The sequence below is a fragment of the Phoenix dactylifera genome, chromosome 1 (genome assembly GCF_009389715.1).
Source record: "Phoenix dactylifera cultivar Barhee BC4 chromosome 1, palm_55x_up_171113_PBpolish2nd_filt_p, whole genome shotgun sequence".
Taxonomy (NCBI): Eukaryota; Viridiplantae; Streptophyta; class Magnoliopsida; order Arecales; family Arecaceae; genus Phoenix; species Phoenix dactylifera.
The window spans coordinates 4425905-4447275 of NC_052392.1; the positions used below are offsets into that span (position 1 = coordinate 4425905).

At 37.2% G+C, this 21371-nt stretch overlaps 1 protein-coding gene across 4 annotated transcripts in view; it reads left to right on the forward strand.

Moving 5' to 3' along the window:
- Nucleotides 1-19169, forward strand: part of LOC103720626 (vacuolar protein sorting-associated protein 51 homolog) — a 29450-nt gene extending 10281 nt beyond the window's left edge. Inside the window, exons 11-22 of one of the 4 annotated variants that reach the window (XR_003388205.2) lie at nucleotides 155-228; nucleotides 1311-1377; nucleotides 4517-4632; nucleotides 5858-6124; nucleotides 6268-6384; nucleotides 7002-7073; nucleotides 7188-7238; nucleotides 14779-15009; nucleotides 15812-15988; nucleotides 16660-16804; nucleotides 17212-17285; nucleotides 18757-19169. Coding sequence is in view for 2 of the 4 variants with exons in the window: in XM_008810427.3 (XP_008808649.1) it covers nucleotides 155-228; nucleotides 1311-1377; nucleotides 4517-4632; nucleotides 5858-6124; nucleotides 6268-6384; nucleotides 7002-7073; nucleotides 7188-7238; nucleotides 14779-15009; nucleotides 15812-15988; nucleotides 16660-16785 (1298 nt within the window). In the remaining 2 variants the exon portion in view is untranslated. The remainder of the gene's footprint in view (nucleotides 1-154; nucleotides 229-1310; nucleotides 1378-4516; nucleotides 4633-5857; nucleotides 6125-6267; nucleotides 6385-7001; nucleotides 7074-7187; nucleotides 7239-14778; nucleotides 15010-15811; nucleotides 15989-16659; nucleotides 16805-17211; nucleotides 17286-18756) is intronic. The other 3 variants (XR_003388204.2, XM_008810427.3, XM_008810426.3) reach the window with 3 other exon arrangements.
- Nucleotides 19170-21371: the final 2202 nt, after the last annotated feature.

The following is a 21371-nucleotide window of genomic DNA, read 5'->3' on the forward strand; positions in this document are numbered from 1 at the left end:
TATGAGACACACACAATACACGTGTAAGAACCCAGACATGAGCTAAAACTGTCCATTTTTTTCCTAAGAAGATTGCCCTTGTTAATGAGGCACGAAGCTTGCTTTAGGAGTTAATTGCATCATTTTTACCTGATCTCTCACTAACAAATTGCAGGAAATATGTCAGAAGATGTGACTCTGATGGATAATGTATTGCCTGAGGCTGCTCTCCCTGCTTTTTCTTTGGAGGTTTCACTCTCACTCTTTAGTACTTGAATTTGGATGGCAGACACTTAAAATGAAAATTTCAATTTGTAGGTTATCTTTTAAGCGTGCTTTAATATTTCCAAACTTATTTAGACTGTTTAATATACACATAACTTGCACTTTTTAGATAGATACTTTTTTTTGTAAAGTAGCTTGTACTTCTTATATGAATGTTAGTAAGTAGCCTTCAAGATTGCTATTTATAAGCTCTGAAGGTAAGTACTTAACAAGTATATCTGTCGTATTTTGTTTATAAATTATTGTTTTGCTATTCATGTTGCTAACATTTCTAACTTGGATTAACTTAGGAGTTTGTTATTGTTTTAAAAAAAAATATATTCTTTTTTTATTCAAATATTTGAAATGTAGATATAATTAAAACAACAATCCACATTAATTATGAGTATGGCGTGTCATCTATTAGCTTATCAAAATTTGAATGTTTTGATGGAGATGCAATCAGTTTGTTTAATTCCTAAGAGAGAATATTTAACTTTCTGTAATTTTAAAAATCTTCATTCAGACTGGACCTAGATTCACGAATCTAATTAAGGGTCAGTGGATCTCTGATGTTACAATTGATTGTAGTCATTTTACACAAAAATAAAATGCATTATTTTGGTGAGAGAAGTACTAAAGATACCCAATAGCTTTTAATTTCGGAAAAGGGAAAATATGCATTAATCGTGATTAGTAATATCATTTTGTAGCATTCTAATTTGGTTGAGTATACACCAGAAACATTATGCATGCCAGCGCAGGCCCCTGCACGGCTTGGGGAGGTGAGGTTTGAAAATGGCCATTGCAACAATTTTTGAGTGCTCAAGTAGTCTCTAGCCTTAAAAGTTTAGTCACCTTGGCAACTTCAAGTGCTCAAGTTTGATAAGAAACCCGTTACAAATGAAATTTCATGTGACTATAGATTGCAATAAATCTCCATAGCATTATCTTTTATAGTTTGATTATTCATAGCCATACTGTAGGCAAAAACTTTATGTGCAAGCATTTTCTCTTCTTCACAGGCCTGTGAGGTTGCTCTGCTGACAGATCTTTTTGTCTTTCAGGCTGTCAGGTCCCTTGTCAGACAGTATATCTCAACTGCCTTCTCTTATCTTCTGCTTGAAGTTTCAGGTGCAATTTCTTTCTGTATTTCGAAAAAATATTGACAAACTTGTAACATAGTGTAATAAAACTTGAAACACTTTAGTCTCTGCAACAGACATGCATCCCTTGTTCTTGCGAGCCTTTTGTGAGGTCATGTGACCTGCTATCACCAGGTGTGGACCCACAGAAAGTTGGGGATGTGGACTGTGCATCATTGTTTTCATCTCCATGTTTATATGGATCTAGCAAATTTATTGGTCAATGCATTTTCTTTGAGATTATGGCCTAATATATGGATGATTATATAAATATGCCATATAGAAAAGAAATTCTAATGATATAAACTCAAGGAGAATCTTTTTCACCTTCCATGACTTAGGATTTAAATTATTGGTGGGAAATGACGCTAGTTACTGCAAGTAATTATTATGAATCATTTAAGGACGTACTCGGGGACTATATCTAGAATATTAAGGTCATACAGCTGCTTGCTTGACAAAATTGAAGAGTTTGTGTGCTGCAAGGCCAGCAAAATCATTGGAAACAAGAAGCTTGTCCCTGAATGTTATGATGCTATTGTTGCGAATTTCTGATCTCAATTTGTGACCTGCAAGTATTAGACTTGTGCAATCAGAATTTTATTTTTATAATTGCATGTAGAGAAAGTGGGAAATGGGAGTAAGTGTGTGAAGCCGGTAATTTATGAACCTGAAAAGTGAAAACCAAAATAATTTACCTATACATATATGTTAATAACAATGTACTGTTAGAGCATGTAAACATGCATTAAGAAATAGTGAGACTAAATTTTTATCTTAATGGATGACTTACTGTTAGAGATCCAAGAACAGAGCCACTTAACTGCAGTAGTAGCTAGAAAAGGTTGGGAAAGTGAGGATAAGTTTGAAGTGAGGATGGTGCAGTTGGAAATTCTTAATCTATTATTCATGGCATTTATCTACCATCTTAATTATGCAACATTATATGTAAACAATGCTCAGAGGGGCACATTTCTAAATTACACGGATGATTAGAGCTGAATACAGAATCAGTTATGGTTCTAATTCATAGATATCATCATATACAAGCGCAGATTTACAATTAATGGCCACTAATTATGAAAATTCAGTATTATGATAATAAATTATGAAAGATATGTAAAATGCAAACAATAATTTCTTTGACATGTCCAAGATAGCTTAAATAATAGCAGAAATGGTTTCAGATGTTAGTAAACAACTTTCCATGTTTGGTGTAGGGCTTATAGAAAGTGTATACATGCAATATAACAATAGAATTCTGGATAGGAGGCAGAGGAGAATGGAAGAAATAGAGGCCATGGAGGAATCAGAGTTGAAATGGCCAATGATGGTGGCAGAGGGGAGGGCATGGAAGATCTAGTGGCAGTGCAGGCGATGAAGAGGTTGTCATGGAGATTGGGTGGGGGGAGGTGGGCACATCACTAGGGAAGAAGGAAAGGGTGGGCCTCATCGGCAAGAGAGAAAGACGAGTGGAAGAGGAGCAAGGAACCCCTTCTTGGCCTTCGCCATGCTAGACGAGCTTGACCGGGTAGTGATAGGGAAAAACCTAGTTACTTGAGTGAGATGGGGTAGGGGTAGGACAGGGATTAACCCATTTACAGTTATTTTGGTTTGGGCTCTATGTGAGGTTTTATGGCTGAAGCTTTGAACCGGGCTTGGGCCAAGCTAAGGATTTCTGCCCAAGATTCATTTCAGCTCTAATTGTGAGGCCCAAACTTGATTTGAACCCCCTCGAGCCAGGCCAAAGCTCGACCCAACGCTGGCATCACAGGATTAAAAAGAAAAGGGGGTTAAAAAGACAATCACTATAGTTTGAGTAGTCCATCACAGGATTGCAAATCCAATTGACTTCAATTTGAGTTACATCACTATGATTGGTAGTCTGGATAAGTCGCTTAACAGATCGATCTAGTGGATGATGCATGTTAGTAGGGTCATTAGTCCTCACTAACTAGATGTTATGCTAGTGGGCCTATGGGAATCTGTTGTTAAAATAACTCATATGAGAACAAGATTTTCAAAGATGTGCCTTTTCATTTTCACAAATATTCTGTGCATAACATGATACTTTTTAGAATACATTACACAATCTTCTGGTACATCTTATTGATATATTGAATCTCCTTATTTGTTCCACCAAATGGATTAATTAAGAGAATTTTGAGACTTCTTGGTTGTCTAAATGCACAAAGTAAGACAATTATTGTGGATTATTTTCTGTGAAATTATATGTAGAACTAAATTGGTATAGCAAACCATGGAATGAAAGAGTAGTGGTAGGCCACCTGATGTAGGAAAGAGGGTGTGGATAAGGAGGTGGTTTGACATAGGAATAAAAATATTTAGTTAAAAAAGAAAGTGTTGGGAAAATAATGAGTGGCTTGGTAACGACAAAAAATGAGATATAGGTTTGAATATCAATGTGGATGATAGATCCAAAATGGAATATTCTTTTCTTGCTCTATGATAGTGTGCTACCGATGAAAATAACTGAATGAGCTTTAACTTTAAGATAGTGGGTTCCTTCCTGTTATCTCTGTCGACATCTTTTATTTCAATAAACTTTATAATTATGAGAGTCTACCTACATTTTATACCAACAGGAACCTTTGCCTCTTCTTGGCATATTGATTGTTAAAAACTATCTACAGAGGTTTTGACCTGAGATGGTCGGTTCCTTCCTCCTATTGTTTCTGACATTTTCCATTGAGAGTTTTATCTTATTCTCCACTTCAATATGCATTATTAATGTGAGGGCCTGCCCGCATTTTATGCTGATAGAAACCTCTGTTTCTTCTTGGTGTCCCAACTTTGCATATATGTCAAACTGAACCTCGAGTTCTTCATTCTATAATTTAACTCCCTTATGAGCAACAATACTTTATGTTCGCTTCAATGCTTATTTAACTTTAAAGTATGAAATCTTTGTTATAAGTGTATTCAAAGCTTTTTCTTGTGAGCATATTCATCTTTGGAAAAAAAATGTTCGCTTCAATAATTATTTTAATTTGAAGTGTAGGATCTGCGTCGTAAGTGTCTTTAGAAATTAGAACACCAGTGGTTCATTATTGTGTAGTGATAAGCAAATGATTGTTTTTTTCTCTTTTTCTGTTTTGAGTTGACAGAAGCACTCACAAAGTTCCAACCTAAGCCAAAGGAAGGTTTAGAAGAGTCTTCATTGCAAATTGCCTTTGAAGGTGGCAAAAAAGCAGTAATTCAGGGCAGTATGGATCTGTTGCTGGTAAGCTCCCAAACCTTTGTAAGGTGACTGAGCTTGTGTCACCATTTAATGATAATTACAGAAGTTCATAAATTTTATTTTCTGTTAGAAAGGAAGACAAATCAATTTCTTAGTGTGTAGGTCCCTTACTACCATTCAGTGAAGTTCAATAGTTGGGGATATGACCTAAATGTACTCTAAGAGTTGAAATTTGTACGTGTAGCTTCACGTTTCTTTCCTTGCATAGGATCTTTGAAAATGATGGAATTACTTATCTACATGCATGCTTCTTGCTTGTATGCTTGCATGCTTGAAACCATTTGTAGATGTGAGAGGTTATCATCTCTTGTAGAATCCAAAAATAAATTTAGAATTTGTAACGCTCAGATAATATAAATAGATTCAACATATTTACTCATTGTATGAGTTCTGTAATGAGTTTCTTGTTTGCAGAAACTTTTCAAACATATAACTACAAAAGTTACTCTAACAAAATGGAAAAAACTCAAGGTTTCATTATTTGAACCATGTCTAAATAAAAATCTTCGTATCCATGATGTTGGGGGATAACGCATATCTCATCATTTTTTTTAGAATATACATCTACCTTGTCTGTTAGAAATGATGAATATCATTACTTGGAGAACCTCCAAAGATACTTCCTACAATGCTGATGACATTAAGTACTTTCTATTAGCATATAAAGATATTTCCTTTTTATTATGAAGACAAGAACATCACACATCTGATCTTCTAAGATGATATAGAAGGTCCTTCTTGTTAGAGTTGGCATCTTTGAGAAAATTTTTATAATTAGCATAATTACCATATGTGGGAAATGACATGTGTTCCATTCTACAAGTCAACCAATTCCAGAGAGGCACATAATAAGGTACAAGAGTTTTGAGCTTGTCCTTGTTAGAGCGGACAACAAAAATATATCTATTTTAGCTGCATAGCTCATTTGGTGATGTATGCCCAATCACATGACACAATTTGGTACTAGCATGGTGCAGTATGATAAAACTACATCAAATACCTTACAAATTAAAATCAAAAGCGCAATATAATAAAAAAATTCTAATCAATACAAAGATTTTCAGTTAACTAAGAAAAAGAAGGTCCCATATTTACTAGATAATTGCATGGATTAGCATCTCTTACGTTTACAATTGGTTTTTTACATTTATATATTTGATCCTTTTGATTTTGGTGTAAATATTTTAACCTTGGTATTTAATTCTAGGAATTCCGTCAGCTTCTTGATGGTAATCTAGAGTTATTAGCAAAGCTGAGGGACTTAATTATTGATTGGGTGCAAGAAGGTTTTCAAGACTTCTTTCAGAAACTTTATGGACATTTCCTTTTGCTTTCTGGAAGAAGTAACATTACAAATCAGGATTCAAGCATTACAGATTCAATACCAGTGGACAAAATTCAGACAGGACTGGTTCTTGTGCTGGCCCAACTTTCTGTTTTTATAGAACAAAGTGCAATTCCTAGAATTACAGAGGTAAGAAGCTAATACCCTTCCATACTTTTTACGAATCAGCTGACTTAACTGATATCCAGTTTTCTGTTTTCTTGTTTTTAGTCTTATAATTGTTTGACAGACTGTGCCAAAGACATTATGGTAATTAATAATATATTTGTCAGGAAATAGCTGCTTCTTTTTCTGGAGGTGGTGTCCGTGGTTATGAACATGGACCGGCATTTGTACCTGGAGAGATCTGCCGACTATTTCGTTCAGCTGGCGAAAAGTTTTTGCATCTTGTACCAACCTTATTGCTTAAATTATTGTTTCCATAGTAAATGCATGATTTTAAGACTTTGTTGTGATTTGTGATTGAATTTATTTATTTTACTGTCATTATATAAATTTTGTGGCCTCATGCTATATATTTTCACTTCCTACATCATTTATGAAGCATCCTGGGTTGCCACCTCAGCTATATATCATAGTCACTCGCTAACCTATCAAAAATAAAATGTGACCGAGTATCCCAGGCCAAATATTTTCTTGATGTGTTGAAAATGGTGTAACTCCTTAGGTTGCGCTTTCTGGTCAGAATGGGATAAATCAAAGTGGCAGTAGACTTACGAGTAAAAATTAACTAGCTCAGCAACTAGTTTAGTTGTTTTATCCCAGTGATCTGAAGGACATTTAGTCTTTCCTGGATGCATGAATAAAAGGGGACTGATCTGTAATACAACAATTCAGTCATCTTATATTTACTCAACTAGTACAAGCTGATGCACTCTAGCTCTGATTTCGAATAAATGTTGTACTATTATCATTAGTCTGATATCTACTTTTTTTGCCCTATCGGACTTCAGGTTTTTAAACTGAACCCAAACTTGTGACTAATTCACTTTCTCTTCCGGTGCAGTATATAAATATGAAAACTCAGAAGATATCTGTCCTTCTCAAAAAGAGGTTCACAACACCAAATTGGATCAAGGTAAATGTTGTTTCATGCTCATTGTAGTTAATTTCTTAAAAGTTGATAACTTTGCAAAAATCATTAACTTTTTATTACGTTATCCTCTGGTGTTTCTTATCAATAATAAAACAGCACAAGGAGCCACGAGAAGTTCACATGTTTGTTGATTTGCTTCTTCAAGAGGTTTGTTAGTTTCTTTCATTTCTTCAATTTATCTATGCATCTATTTTAGTCTGATGTTTTATTATATTTCTATTCTATTAGGCCAACTAATTAGAAAACTAGATTACATTTTATTTTAGTTTACTCTTGAATGCCTGAATATCAGAACGTAATGGACTTATGATAGTATAGTTGAACAAATATGCAACACTCTTTTTTTTAGTAAATCGGCTAAATTAAACTAGTCTAGAATAAATACATTTGTGAAAATCAGCAAAACAAAATGTCCAAAAATTGACTAGAAGATCTATTGTAGAGTCTCATAGAATGGGCCCAGTGTGATTTACCACATAAGCTGCCATCCAGTCAACCGCACTACTAGCCTTCCTATCATGGTATGCTGAACCGGCCCATACTGACCGGTTCAGCTTGTACCGGACCGGTTTAGTTTCACAGTGAAAAACGGTTCCGGCCCCATTGGGGTTGAAACCAAGCGGTACAAAGCCTGTACTGCCTGAACCGGACGGTACAAGAGCGTATCGGACGGAACCAGACTTGTGGCATTCTACAGCGTGCCACAGTGGCATCCGGTTTGCCAAAGAGGGGCATTGCTGCTCTATGGCATTGGCAGAGTGACTTTCATGCCACTCTGTGGCATTAAATGCCTGTGGCCACAGCGCGTTGCGCACGCGCCGTGCGCGCTGCGTGCTGTTAGCAGGTTCGGTACCGGTATAAACTTGTCCGAACCGGTACTGTACCGGTCCGGTAGGTGACCGGTACGCCTACCGGTACCGGTACAACATGCCTTGCTCCCTATAAATATGAGATATGCCAATCGAAAGCAAAGAGCGCATCATTCGCTATTTGTTTTGCAGAAGGGGATGTGGTTTGGCAATAGAAGATGGAGCATCTGATAATAGTCAACAATCCCCCTCCAAACAAATATAGGAGGCCCTCAATCTCTATATAGTAAAAATCAACCCCTCCCATGTAGCATGTAGTTTAGTTATTGGAACTGTAGTGTGAAAAATCTTGGCATCGCCTGCAGCTAATAAAGCACCACTAGCACTCCTCATGATAAAAACTGCTCTACTGAAAGCACCTCTATGATGTACATTGTCATCAAAGTTGGCCTTGAGGAAGTAGGGGTGGTGGTTCCCAGGAAAAATAAATTACGTAGGGGGACGCAGAAGCTACATTGGAAGAGCCACATGTTACCCCTGCTGTCAAAGGTTCTGCTGGAGCAACCACCTCGGTAAACTCCTGGGCTTGGGCAGATGCTCTAAAAAGAATCACTCGAGGACTCGGTCTTGCATCCTTGTAAATGCGGTCATTCCTGGATAGCCAGATATGGTAAGCAATATAACACATCATAACTACTACATATCTTTTGTCATTACTAGCAGATTTCTCTGAGAAAGAAGAGATAGTACATGAATTATGGAGTGGGGCTTGCCTCCGAACTTGAGATGCTATTTTGCTTTGCAGGATAACATGAACTATCTAATCCTCTACATCCAAGCATGCATCACAATGATTTGGTATATTAAGACCACGTTGATGTAAAATATTTTGGCATGGGAGTCGATGCCAAGCAACCTTCCACATAAATAGAGCAATTCTAGGATAAACAACTAATCTCCACACTCTGTCAATACCATGATTAGGTCGAGGTTTAGATAAAACAAGTCTATAAAAATTAGATACCTTAATTGTCAGTTTAGAAGATGGACCCCAACCCAGCGCATTGATTGTGTTACCGCTTGGAATTGAAATGAAGAGTACTTTCTTAGCTAACTCCTCAGGAATTAAGAGATCTTTAACCATAAGGCCTTGTAGCAAATATGTGTCTAAAGGAGCTGGATATCGAGCTAGGGGTGTGGAAGATTAACATGGACCATGAATCACATCAATGGATGCACCATTACCAATATTTCATTTAATATTTGCGAAAATAAGAGGAGCATAGGAGCAGATCTTCCTCCGTACTATGGAGCAACTTGGAGTACCAACTGGGGAAGACAGAGCAGACCATGTGCCGTATTTCGCTCTCATAAAAGAGCTCCAGAACCCATTCTCATTCAAAAGAAATCTTGCAGCATGTTTAGCCACCAATACCTCACTTTTGGCAAGCAGAGAAGGCAGATCACCATCCTGAATAGGCTAACACACACGATCCTAGGACAACAAATGTACTATTTTTGACTTATCATCTGAGTCCTATAAGATATTTCTGATAAGACACTCTTCATAAGCATACCCCTCGGAATAACAGAATTGGACATCAAGTATATAAGAAGAGTTGATAGTATTGACTCTATAGGAGTAACTCTACCCATCACAGATATAGCCTTCCATTTCTCTCCCTCCATCTTATCCAAAAACTGTAGCACCGGACTATTATAATCAATTGAAGATGGTCTCTTACCAGAAATAGGAACCCCCAGGTAATGTCGTATACCATCTGATTCCTTTATATATTGATGATTTCTAATACTCTGCCTGGTAAGGGTGTTTACTTTTGGATTGAATTTTATCACAGATTTTTCAAAATTCACTCTCTAACCTGAGCATTGCAGTAGTCTCCAATAGGATCGGCGAAATCGGTACCGGGCACCATACCGATTTTCTGGCAGGACAAGACGGTATGGGTCTATGTTGTGCTGTGTCGGGCCCGTATCGACACAGTACAAGAGGCGAAAGAGAGGGAGAACGAGAGAGGAAAAGAAAGAGCGGAGGTCGAGGGAGGTCGGCGGAGGGCTGAAAAGCCGCCGCGTGGAGGAGGCGGAGGCCGGAGAGTCGCCAGAAAGCCGGGGAAGAAGGGCTTCCTCCGGTTCCGTGTTTCGTTCGAAATACAGGGACCGGAGCGGGCCCCTCTTTCGCGGCTCCCTCCACACAGCGGCTCCCCAGCTCCGCCGGCCGGCCGCGGAGGCCGGCTTCGACCTTCCTGTCTCTCTCCCTCCCCGGTCTCTCCTCTTTTTTTCCTTCGTCTTCTCCCCCTCCGGCATGGGTCTCGTTTTCGTCGTCGGAACTGTCTCGATCCGGGGCCGGTGCGGCTTGGGACGTCCTAAACCGGGCGGTTTGGAACGGTTCCGCCGACCTTGGTCCTCAATGATAGTCGAGAAAGCCCTTGCAGTTGCATCTTTTAATATCCTCGAGAGTGCAGCTGCACAAATAATAAAAGTAGAGAGATAGAGGCAACCTTGTCTCAAACCAATGGAAGAATAGAAGGTCTCAGAGGGAGTGCCATTAATCAGAATAGCAAAAGAAGGGGACATGATACAACCCCTAATCCTATCTATCTATGCCTTCTGAAATTCCAACTGTCGAAAAGATGTGAAAAGGAAATCCCATCGAACTCTATCGTATGCCCTTTTCATATCCTACTTGATCGCCATATAATTGTGTCTGGTTGGAGTTCTATGGAAATCATACATAATTTTCTAGACCATAAGAATGTTATTAGAAATACTCCTTCCTTCAATAAATGCAACCTGTTCTAGATTCATCAGAGGATGAAGCACAAGCTGCATTCTATTGGTCATTGATTTTACAATAATTTTATAGATAGTAGTAGTACATCAACTGATTGGATGATAATGGGACGGGAATAATAAGAACTTTAAAAATAGAATGAAAAAAATATACTATAAGTGAAATGTATTTGATAATTATTGACCATTTTACTTTCAACATTTACTAATAAAAAGATCAGTACTAATGCAAGAGATAATTTGTTTAACGTAACAGTTGAATGTTTGTAGTAGAATAAATATGTGCTTATGTGGAGACATCTGATCCTTTTTGATTTAATGCAGAAAATTCCAATTCTTTCTCTTTTGAAGTTGAGCAGTTGTTTTTGTTATGGTTGGAGCATTCATCTTGTGATTGTTTCAACCTATGAGAAAATAGAGAAGAAAAAAATAGTAACATTTATATGTTTTAAATGAATAAGTAGAGAAACAGTATAGTTATAACCTTTTGTTGGATTGATCATACTGTGCAATAAGTTGCAACAGGGAATGATTTTCTTGAACAATATCCATTTGAAATATGCCACATGTAGCCCAATTGGACCTTGCAGATGGGGTGTTGTTTGTTATGAATGTTCAAATGAAGATGCAGTGTTTCCACAGTATTTTCTTAACAGATTCTTTCAGCTTATTGGTCCACCCTTCTATAATATAGACACAAAACATTATATTAATATACTTATTATCAGGAAACATTGCTTAATTAAAAGATATCATGGTTGTACTACCTCTAAGTATTGATCGCACAATTCGTTAACAGATTTGCTCATTAGGATTTTAGTATTTCAATCAAAAATAGTTAAAGCACGTTCTCCAGTATGATCACATATTTTAATACATATGAGATACCTAAAATTGAAAAATAAAATGATTAGTATGTACATTTTAGTGTGTAGCAGATTCTAAACCTCTTACCTTAATGATATTGGTGGATTTTTCTTTTGATAAAAATGTCACCTAATTTCACCAGCAATGTCGTATACCTTCCTATTGCAAGTTTTACAAGAGTTGTATTGTAAATCTCTATCTGGCTCAATGTGGACGGCGGTTGCTAGAATTCGATAGTACAATTCTTGTAAATATAACTAAGCATTAATAGTAAATAGTTAATAAAATATTAGTTTTATTTTCTTTATACATGCTATTGATGTCGCAAATTGTGTCGAAGAATTTAAGTTTAGAATTGTTATTCTCATAAATCTTTGTGATAAGTCATGACACAAACCGTATATACGTCACTTTTGTGTTGAAGCCTTGGCCTTTTCATATGTTTTAGACCTGGAGAAAAGAAATAAATAAATAAATATATTATTAATTATTTTTAATATTTATAATGATTTATTACTGTTTACCTCATCATCCCTGAGAATCATCCTCCATAATGAGAGGTTGAATGTACCTCTTGCACATTTATCTGACATACATCAAATAAGTATGGTAAGCATTGGAAGGTGAAAGGATATGTTGTCAAGATGTACGAGTGATAAAAAGAGGTACATTCAACCTCTCATTATGGAGGATGATTCTCAGGGATGATGAGATAAACACTAATAATTCATATACATATTAAAATAATTAATAATATACTTATTTGATTTTTTTTCTTTCCTCCAGGTCCAAAACACATGAAAAGGCAAAGTTTTCAATATAGAAGTTACGTATATATATGGTTTGTATCATGACTTACAACAAAGCTTTTTGAGAACAATAATTTGTTACTTAAATTCTTTTACACAATTTGTGACATTGACAATATGTATAAAGTAAATAGAACCAATATTTTATTTATTTTCTACTATTAATACTTAGTTATGTTTACAAGGATTGTACTATCTATTTTAGCAACCATCATTGACATTGATCTAGATAGAGATTTACAGTACGACTCCTGCAAAACTTGCAATAGGAAGGTATATAACACTGCAGGTACTATTAGGTGCTATGTTTGTCAAAAGGAAAATTCACCAATATTGCTAAGGCAAGAAGTTTAAAATCTGCTACAGACTAAAAAGTACATACTGATCATTTTTATTTTTCAATTCTTGGTATCTTATACGTACTAAAATACGTGATCATACTAGAGAACCTGGTTTAACTGTTTTTGATAGAAATCTTGAAATCCTAATGAGAAATCTGTTAATGAACTACGCGATCTATACTTAGAGGTGGTACAACCATGATATCTTTTAATTAAGCAATGTTTCTTGATAATAAATATATTAATATACTGTTTTTTGCCTATATTATAGGAGTGCGGACCAATAAAGTTGAAAGAATTACTTAAGAAAATACTGTGGAAACACTACATCTTCGTTTTAATATTCATAGCAAACAACACCTCCGCATCTGCAAGGTCCAACTGGGCTGTATGTGGCATATTTCAAACGGATACTATTGAAGAAAGTCATTCCGTTTTACAACTTATTACTTAGCAAGATCAACCTAACAAAAGGTTATAACTATTACCGTTTCTCTACTTATTCTTTTAAAGCATATAAACGTTACTAATTCTTTCTTCTCGCTTTTTTTCATAGGTTGAAACAATCACAAGATGAATGATACAACCAAAACAAAACAGCTGCTCAAATTCGAAAGATAAAGTATCCAAATCTTCTGCATCAAATCAAAAAGGATTGGATGTCTCCACATAAGTACATATTTATTTATTCTACTACAAATCAACTATTATATTAAACAATTTATCTTTTGCATTAGTGCTGATCTTTTTATTAGTAAGATGTCGTAAGTAAAATGGTCTATAATTATAAAATAAATTTCACTTATAATATTTTTTTTCATTCTATTTTTCAAGTTCTTATTACTCTTCAAAATGTAATGGACTTATGACAGCATAGCTGAACAAATACTCTGACACTCTTTCAGTTACCATCAAAATAATAAAATTATAGGCTAAAATCTGGCTTTCTATTTATTTATAGTCTCAAAAGTATGCTGCGTGATCTTTAACTGGTTATATCAGCCATTTTTGTGCTGAACGTCGACAAACATCAATAGTATCTACAGTGTATAAAATTAGAATTCCTATGTCACATGCAGGCTGTAGATTATTGCTGCTGTGAGAGCTATATCCTTGGTAGGGATCCTCTATATCGACACCTGTACCTTAACTTGATCTCTGCTTTTACTTTACCATGATTGTGTTACACAGAGTGAGATAGCATGCGCAAGAGAGAGAGAGAGATAGATAGATAGAGAGAGAGAGAGTGGTCCATTAACAGAAAAAGAATTTTTTGTATCTGCACACTAAAATGTCACATGTGCATAACGTATACCTAATACTGGTTCCATATGAGTGCAAACTTTGGCTTAGAAAATTTTGATTATCATTATAATAGTACATAGGTTCTCAATGAACCAATATAGGTTGATATTGATAGTCGAAAATCCGAAACATAAAATGATCAAATGCAAGATATTCAATATATGTTTAAAGAAAGCTAGGAAAATGGGCTCTTTGGATGCTCATTTTCCCTGTGCATGTGATATCCTGACCCAGTCATGGAGGAGGCAAGGAAACGGAGATATTAGAGGAATTGGAGGAGACTGTAGATCCTGCAATTCTGGGATTCCTGGGATATCAGAAGCCATCTTTTAAACAGTTATCATTGTGCTGGGATTAGCCAGATTGCAGCATAGTATCATCCTTTCCTTACCAATTAATTGGGATCAAACTGACAACTTCTCTCTAGTTACAATCATCAGGTTTGGCAATATCATGTATGCAATTGAAAGCAGAACTAAGCGAGCAGTGCTTAGTTGTCTATGTTCAATAACTGCTTTTTTTTGTCTTTGAAATCCTTCCATGGGGCCTCGATTTAGATTTGCATGATAATGTGATTTTGTATCTTGTCGATAAGAAATAAAATATCGAAATAGCTATAAATTTTCTATAGTAAGTTTCTCTGAAAACGATGAAGGAATCATATGGGAGTTGTTTTGTTCCTTTAGTTTATATGATGAATGGTTGGCTTTTTGTCAACTGATCTTTCCTGTCATTTTTTTCATAGCTGGAAGCTGTTGCAGTTGAAGTTGGACAGATTTTACCTCGTGGGATTATTCGAAGGCATCGCCGTTCTGACAGCACAGGAAGTACTAATTCCTCTCGAAGTAATCCAATGCGTGAAGATAAATTAAACCGGTCAAATACACAACGTGCTAGGAGCCAATTTTTGGAAAATCATCTTGCAAAATTATTTGAGCAGAAAATGGAGATTTTTACAAAAGTTGAATACACACAGGTGAGAATCTACTGATTGTAAGTCACAACTTATGTGTAACACACACCTTGTCTTGGCATTAGCTTAATTGAATAAGAGGTGATCATAAAAAGATATTTCAGAATCAAAACAAGTAGTGGATCAAATTAATATTTTGCTCATAATCAGTAAAATAAGCAAGTTGCACAAAACAATATAATGATGTCGGAAAACCTGGACTTGACAGAAAATTAATGCCTTTTCTGTTAAATGGACAAGGAATATTTTTTATATTTATCGAAAATGAGAAGCAACAGTAATTGTAAAATTTTTTGTCAGTCAATTCTTTCCTTCGATATAATGCAAAACACATTTATGGCTTGAAGACAAAAAAGATGCTTTAGTACTTGGTTAGCAGGAATTCATGGCAGCCTGTGCAAGTCTCTTGCTGGTAAGGGTGGCTGGGACAAACAGATTGTGTAGTGGCTGGGACAATCTTCTCATTTACTGTCATCTTCTTTATAGCTGATGACCTTATATCTTAGACATCATCAGCTGAAGCTTATCATATTCTTTTGTGAAGAAGAACTCATACAAAATGCTTAATTTCAATTTACTCTTTATCTTGATTCTAAATATACTTATTTCCATGCTTGAGTAAAGGAAAAATAATCCAACAGATTTAAAGCCAAAGATTACTTTCAGTTTATTGAATCTATGAACTTTGTTTTTAGAAGGTTAAGTAGTAGGCTGGCCAGTAAACGTACCAGTCAATGTAAACTTCAGTTGTCTTGTGCTAATATTATATAAAAAAAGGTGGACTGACTTTACTCCTGACTTACAGGAGTCGGTTCTATCAACTATAGTAAAACTATGCCTGAAAAGCTTGCAAGAGTTTGTACGGCTCCAAACATTCAATCGAAGTGGATTCCAGCAGATTCAGTTAGATATTGAATTCCTGAAGAATCCCATGAAAGAGTTTGTTGATGATGAGGCAGCCATAGATTTCCTACTAAAAGAGGTAAGATGATGGCTCATGTTTTGTCACTACAATGTTGGTTTTACCATTTTTCTTGCTCAAACCTGCTTTATGCAACTATGGAAGTCATGTATTCAGCTTTACTGGAAAATGAATAGGCCAACATTTTCTGTGGCTTATTCAAGTTATATGTGTGGCTTGTTCATCCTTTCAACTGAAAAACAGTTCAGATAGCAGTGGCCTTTGCAAGCATATTGCTTGAGCCTTTTTTTGGCTACCTAGATGTTTTTTCTTTTTTGATTTCCAAAGTTGGTCAGAATGTTGCTTCAAATAGTCAATATTAAATTTTGATCAAGCACAAGCTAACCTATATCACATTTGCAAGTTACGTTTTACTACATGATGAACAATGAGCATACTATCTTCAAGGCATTCTAAAAGATATGGCGAGGATAGACTTTTCTTTTTACCATGTTGTTAATACCCTTTCTTGAATCACTGCAACTTGCCTGGAATGCTCTGGCCTTGAGTTTTGACTGCCTTTTGATTCACAACAACTTGCATTATTTGTAGAACTTGTTTTCTCACAAGAATCAATATGATCTTCCTTTCTATGAACAATTATTTCACTAGTTTAAAGTTTAAACAATATTAAACAACCTAAATCTGAAAATGTTTTGCATTAAATTAAAGACTTTGTTATTCTGCTGCAGGTGATCAATGCTTCTCACGAGAGGTGCCTTGACCCAATTCCCCTGGAGCCCCCGATACTGGACAAGCTCATAAATGCCAAGTTAGCCAAGAACAGGGAGCAGAGCTCAAATTCTCATTCACAATGAACATGGAAAAATAGGTAGGGTATGTTGACCATTCTATTGCAGTGTGCTTTCAATTATTCTCTTGCCTTCATTTTACTTATTGGAGCTTAGACTGCAAACAGCTGGGCTGAATGTTAACCTGATCATTTTACATGCCTTGGGTGTTGTCTGGACTTAAATTGACCTCTCTACTGAACTAGTAGGTTATCATCATAAGCTGGGTGGTCTGATTGGTTCATATAGAAAAACTATGTGAAACATAGCTCAATCCAATTGAATCTGAGCTGCAAATACATACTGATTTTCCACCAGGCAGAGCCTTCCATATCTAGTTGATGTTGCATCTCTCAATCTATAGTAAACTAATTGAGTCTGAATTATAGTTGCCCTCGACCCAACCAACCTCTTTGCTGCTTTGCTCTTATCTGACAGAATGTATTGTGGCAGGCTATAATGTGTTTCACCCATGGTTCGCTGAACTAGTACCGGAGGGCATACCAGTCAGCAGCCGGTTTGGCACGGTATGAGTTCGCATTGTGCTGTTCTTGGGCATATTGAAAATAGGGAGAGGGAGGGGAAGAGGGAGAAAAGGAGAAAAGAAGGGAGAGAGAGTGAGGAAGAGGAAGGGGGAGGGGCCCTCTAAACCATAACCCTAAGCCTACGTGAGAGAGAGAGGGAGTTAGGGAGGGAGGGAGGGATGGAGGGTGAAGGGAGAGGGATGGAGGAAGGGGGAGGAACCCTAACCCTAACCCTAAGCAAGAGAAAGAAAGAGAGGGAGGGAGGAAGCGAAGGTTGGTTGTACTGGTACTGGGACTTGTACTGGTTGTCTGGCAGTACGGTTTGGTATAGTACCATGCTGTGCCGTTCCAACAAAAGGAGAGCCGGAGAGGGAGGGGGAGAGAGGAAAAGAGAGAGGGAGGGAGAAGAGGGGAGAGAGAGAGGCGGAGATAGAGGGGGATAGGGAGGGGGAGAGAAAGAGAGGCGGGGAGAGGGGAAGGGAGGGAGAGAAAGCCCTCATCTCCTCCATAGGCCATAGGGTCGCCCCTATTTTGAAACGAAACAAGGGCGGAACCCTATTTTTTTTTTGAAAATTCTTAAGTTGGTAGATGTTTGCGGACTGCACTTAAGAATTTTCAAAAAAAATTAGGGCTCGCTGAAATAGGGATGACCTATTGTAGCTTTCGGAGGAGATGAGGACTTTTGATCCCTCTCTCTCTCTCTCTCGGCCTCTCTCTCCCTCTCCCTCTCTCACTCCCTTCCTCCCTCTCCCTCTCTTCCTCTCCGTCCCTCTTCCTCTCTTTTTCTCTCTCTCCTCCAAACTGAGGGGCAGAACCGTGCTGGTTTCACCCTCGATGCACCCTGAACTACATGGTTCATTGCGGTACGGCGAACATTGGAGGAAGGGCTTATCGGTGAGAGGAAGTGAGCAGCCGGATTGACCCTCAAAGGTAGAGAGAGAGGGGGGGGGGGGTCGTGAGTGGCAGGGGGGGCATATTTTAGACTTGAAGGCTCGAGCCGAATTCGTGCAGAAATGAACCGGCCAAATGGGCTAAACCACTGAACCATTTTGAAAATATGAGCTGAATCGTGTCTCCGAACCAGCCAATTCAACATGGTTCAGCAATCCTTCGTTTCATCTAATGACAGCATGAGCATTCTAAAGTGTTTACTTGTAATGCTAACAATGCTGGGATTTGAGAACTATTTCCATACTGTACATAAATAACATGAACTCACACCAGTTAAATTGTTAGAAGCAAAAGGCCAGTGGCAAGAAGTGCATATTCTCAGTTGGTGGCGCAGCATATTAGTTTTCATCACCCGATCATTGGATGGTGATGGAATAGTAATAAAGCTTATTGGAGTTTTTATATTATGTACCACATGCTTCTTTTTCTTGTTGACTGTGGAGATACTTGTACGAGGCAGAACCTTGGTGCATTTATTCGATCTTCGGGTGCATATACTAATTTCTTCTAATTTTGTTCGCAGAGTGCCAGAACCTGATCGAGGTCAAGGGGCTTTTGGTTTATTTGTAAAGCATCCCCCGTTAATGTTGGATGTGGGTTCCATGTTAAATGCAGCATTCACTCTGTTCTATGTAACCTTATTGTTTATATCATATATGGGTTTTCTCGGAATCTTCAGAACAAAAATATAGCAAGTTTGTTGAAGAATTTTCAGGAGGATGACTTGAACTAGCGTAACTTGCCTGGCATTCTTTTCTAAGGGGGAGTGCAGGCATGGAATCAGCTATCCACTCTTCTTACTGCATACAAACAACCAGACTTTTTACTAGTTTAATGGAGGTTCATTGTAACATTTTCTTATTCGAGGTGAACAAGGTTAGATTGATCACTTGTAATCATTTTTGTTATATAAATCATTCTTTCTTGTCTTCCATCCCATGTTTCCTCTCGACTGCACATTATTACCTGCATTGTCACTGCCATACCATATTTTTGTTGACATCCCACTTGAAGTTCTGGAAGGCAACTGATATAGCTCTCAATAAATACTATGGGCTAGAAAAAGAGAACCACATAATGGTTTATATTGTTGGATCACGTCAACCTATGCTATTTCACAAAGTATGTCAAGGGAGAAGGGTTAATATGATCAAAGCCTTTGACCTAAGGAGATCTCTCAGCTTGCAATTGTTGGTGACAAGAAATTTGGAGGCCTGAAACCAGTGCAAGTAAACCAAGGCTGCATGAAAGATGGTTAAGAGAGCAGCCTTTGTGGGTATGGCAACAGACTCTGGTTTAGAGCTGCAAATGTCTGATTTAGAGCATGCTTCAAAATCCTTCAGTTTCTGAGCCTTTGTGGTACTGAGGATGTACCTATGGGGCGAACAAAACTATCACATTTAAGAAGGAGCCTCTTATTGGACATCGGTCCACTGCCACTTCAGAATGGCTTTATTGATCCAGCAAACAAGTGTTGCCCAAAATGACTGATCAAAGCGAGTAATGATTGTGCTTCTGATTTAACATTAATTAGTGATTGTTGTGAATTAATCAGACCATTTTGGGTTGGCTTGGATTGGATCCTAGCATGTGATTTGCTTTTCTACTCTTAGATTGTCTTTTGTGCATTAAATAGTCAATCTTTGACACATAATAGCTGCCTGCGTAGTTGTTAAGCATGGTTATAGGATTAATGGGGAGAAGTTTCTTGATATACATCACATTGCTGATCGCACCCAACTTATTAGATTAACATTTAACAACGATGTATGTATATGGTTTTTCTGTAGTTTCAAATTTTATTTTTTATAATATAATGGCTGTTTTTAAAGGTTTAGTTGCAACAAGCAGTGCTCATTTCTCAAAATTATGCATTATCCCAGAGCATAAGATTTTTATAGAAGTCTTCTACCTATCTAGGATATTAACATGGTTTTGCAAAAGCAAAAATAGGGAATTTTCCTTCTCTGTTGATCATGAAAACTGTCACACCCCCGCCTGCGCGGGGCACGTGAGGCACCTAGTGCTCACGTGGAGGCCACATGAGGAGAGAATACGGGGCTTTCCTGCTAGATATTGTCCGATTTCGGAGTCCGCACGTGCGCCGCTCAGATGCCTTTTTGATTTTGTTTTCCACCCAAAACACGTCTGTAGGATTTAGAGACACCCGCCTCATATGCCCAAGCTCTAAAACGAGTTTAGCCGATGTGAGATCTTTCAGAAACTTACTTCAAGCATATTTCGATGCATACTTCTTTGTCTTCATTTTTTTTGAAAAAAAATTAGGTATGGTATACCTGGTTTAGAAGTAATTTAATCCCATATGCACATGTAGCATGAATTTTCTATTTAGAGCTTCACGTAGCATTTTAGTGTCCGTGTCTACATTGTTATTTCTTGTTAGTACGAAGCAACTAAGTGTTATCTATAAATTGTACCAAAAGAAGAAAAAGAAAGTACTATACATGCTGCAATTGCTGCCAGTTTGACATTTGTTAGCATTGATCATCCGCTCGGGTTCATTGAAGCTGTGAGAATGTCAGCATTTGATAACCTAAAATTCGGAAGACATGAGCCAATCACTGAAAATTTCTTTCACCGATCATCACAAGAAAGCCATCATCGGAGAACAACTCAATGAGGAATACAGACTTAGAATTTATGAGAATAACATGAAAGTTCTCATTTCTCAAAGAATTTGGATAAGCAAAATATTAGAAACAATAACAAAAGTAGCGAATGCATTATTCATGAAATGTTAAGGTATGCTAACTTATGAAAGCAAGCATAACAAAAGTAGAACAACAAATAATAACAAAAAACCACTAATAATAACATTTAGCATCATTAAACTGCAAACAATCAGTTAATAAATCACACAACTAAAAAACAAGAACAATTGAATAAAAATTCTTGATCATTTTGCTTATCCAGAATAACCCTGCGCTGTGGGCGGCCTAGATGGGTATGTGTTACGCGCGACGGGTGTTTCAGGCGAGGTCAGTCATGTTGGAAGGTGACTCAGCCACAGTTATCAGTTGAGTCCGAAAGGGCCCGAGCAGTGTCGGCGGAGTTCATTCCTTACTCCACGATATTTGGATGATGGTGAGTGAAGGTGTTACATTTCAGGCTACGCAT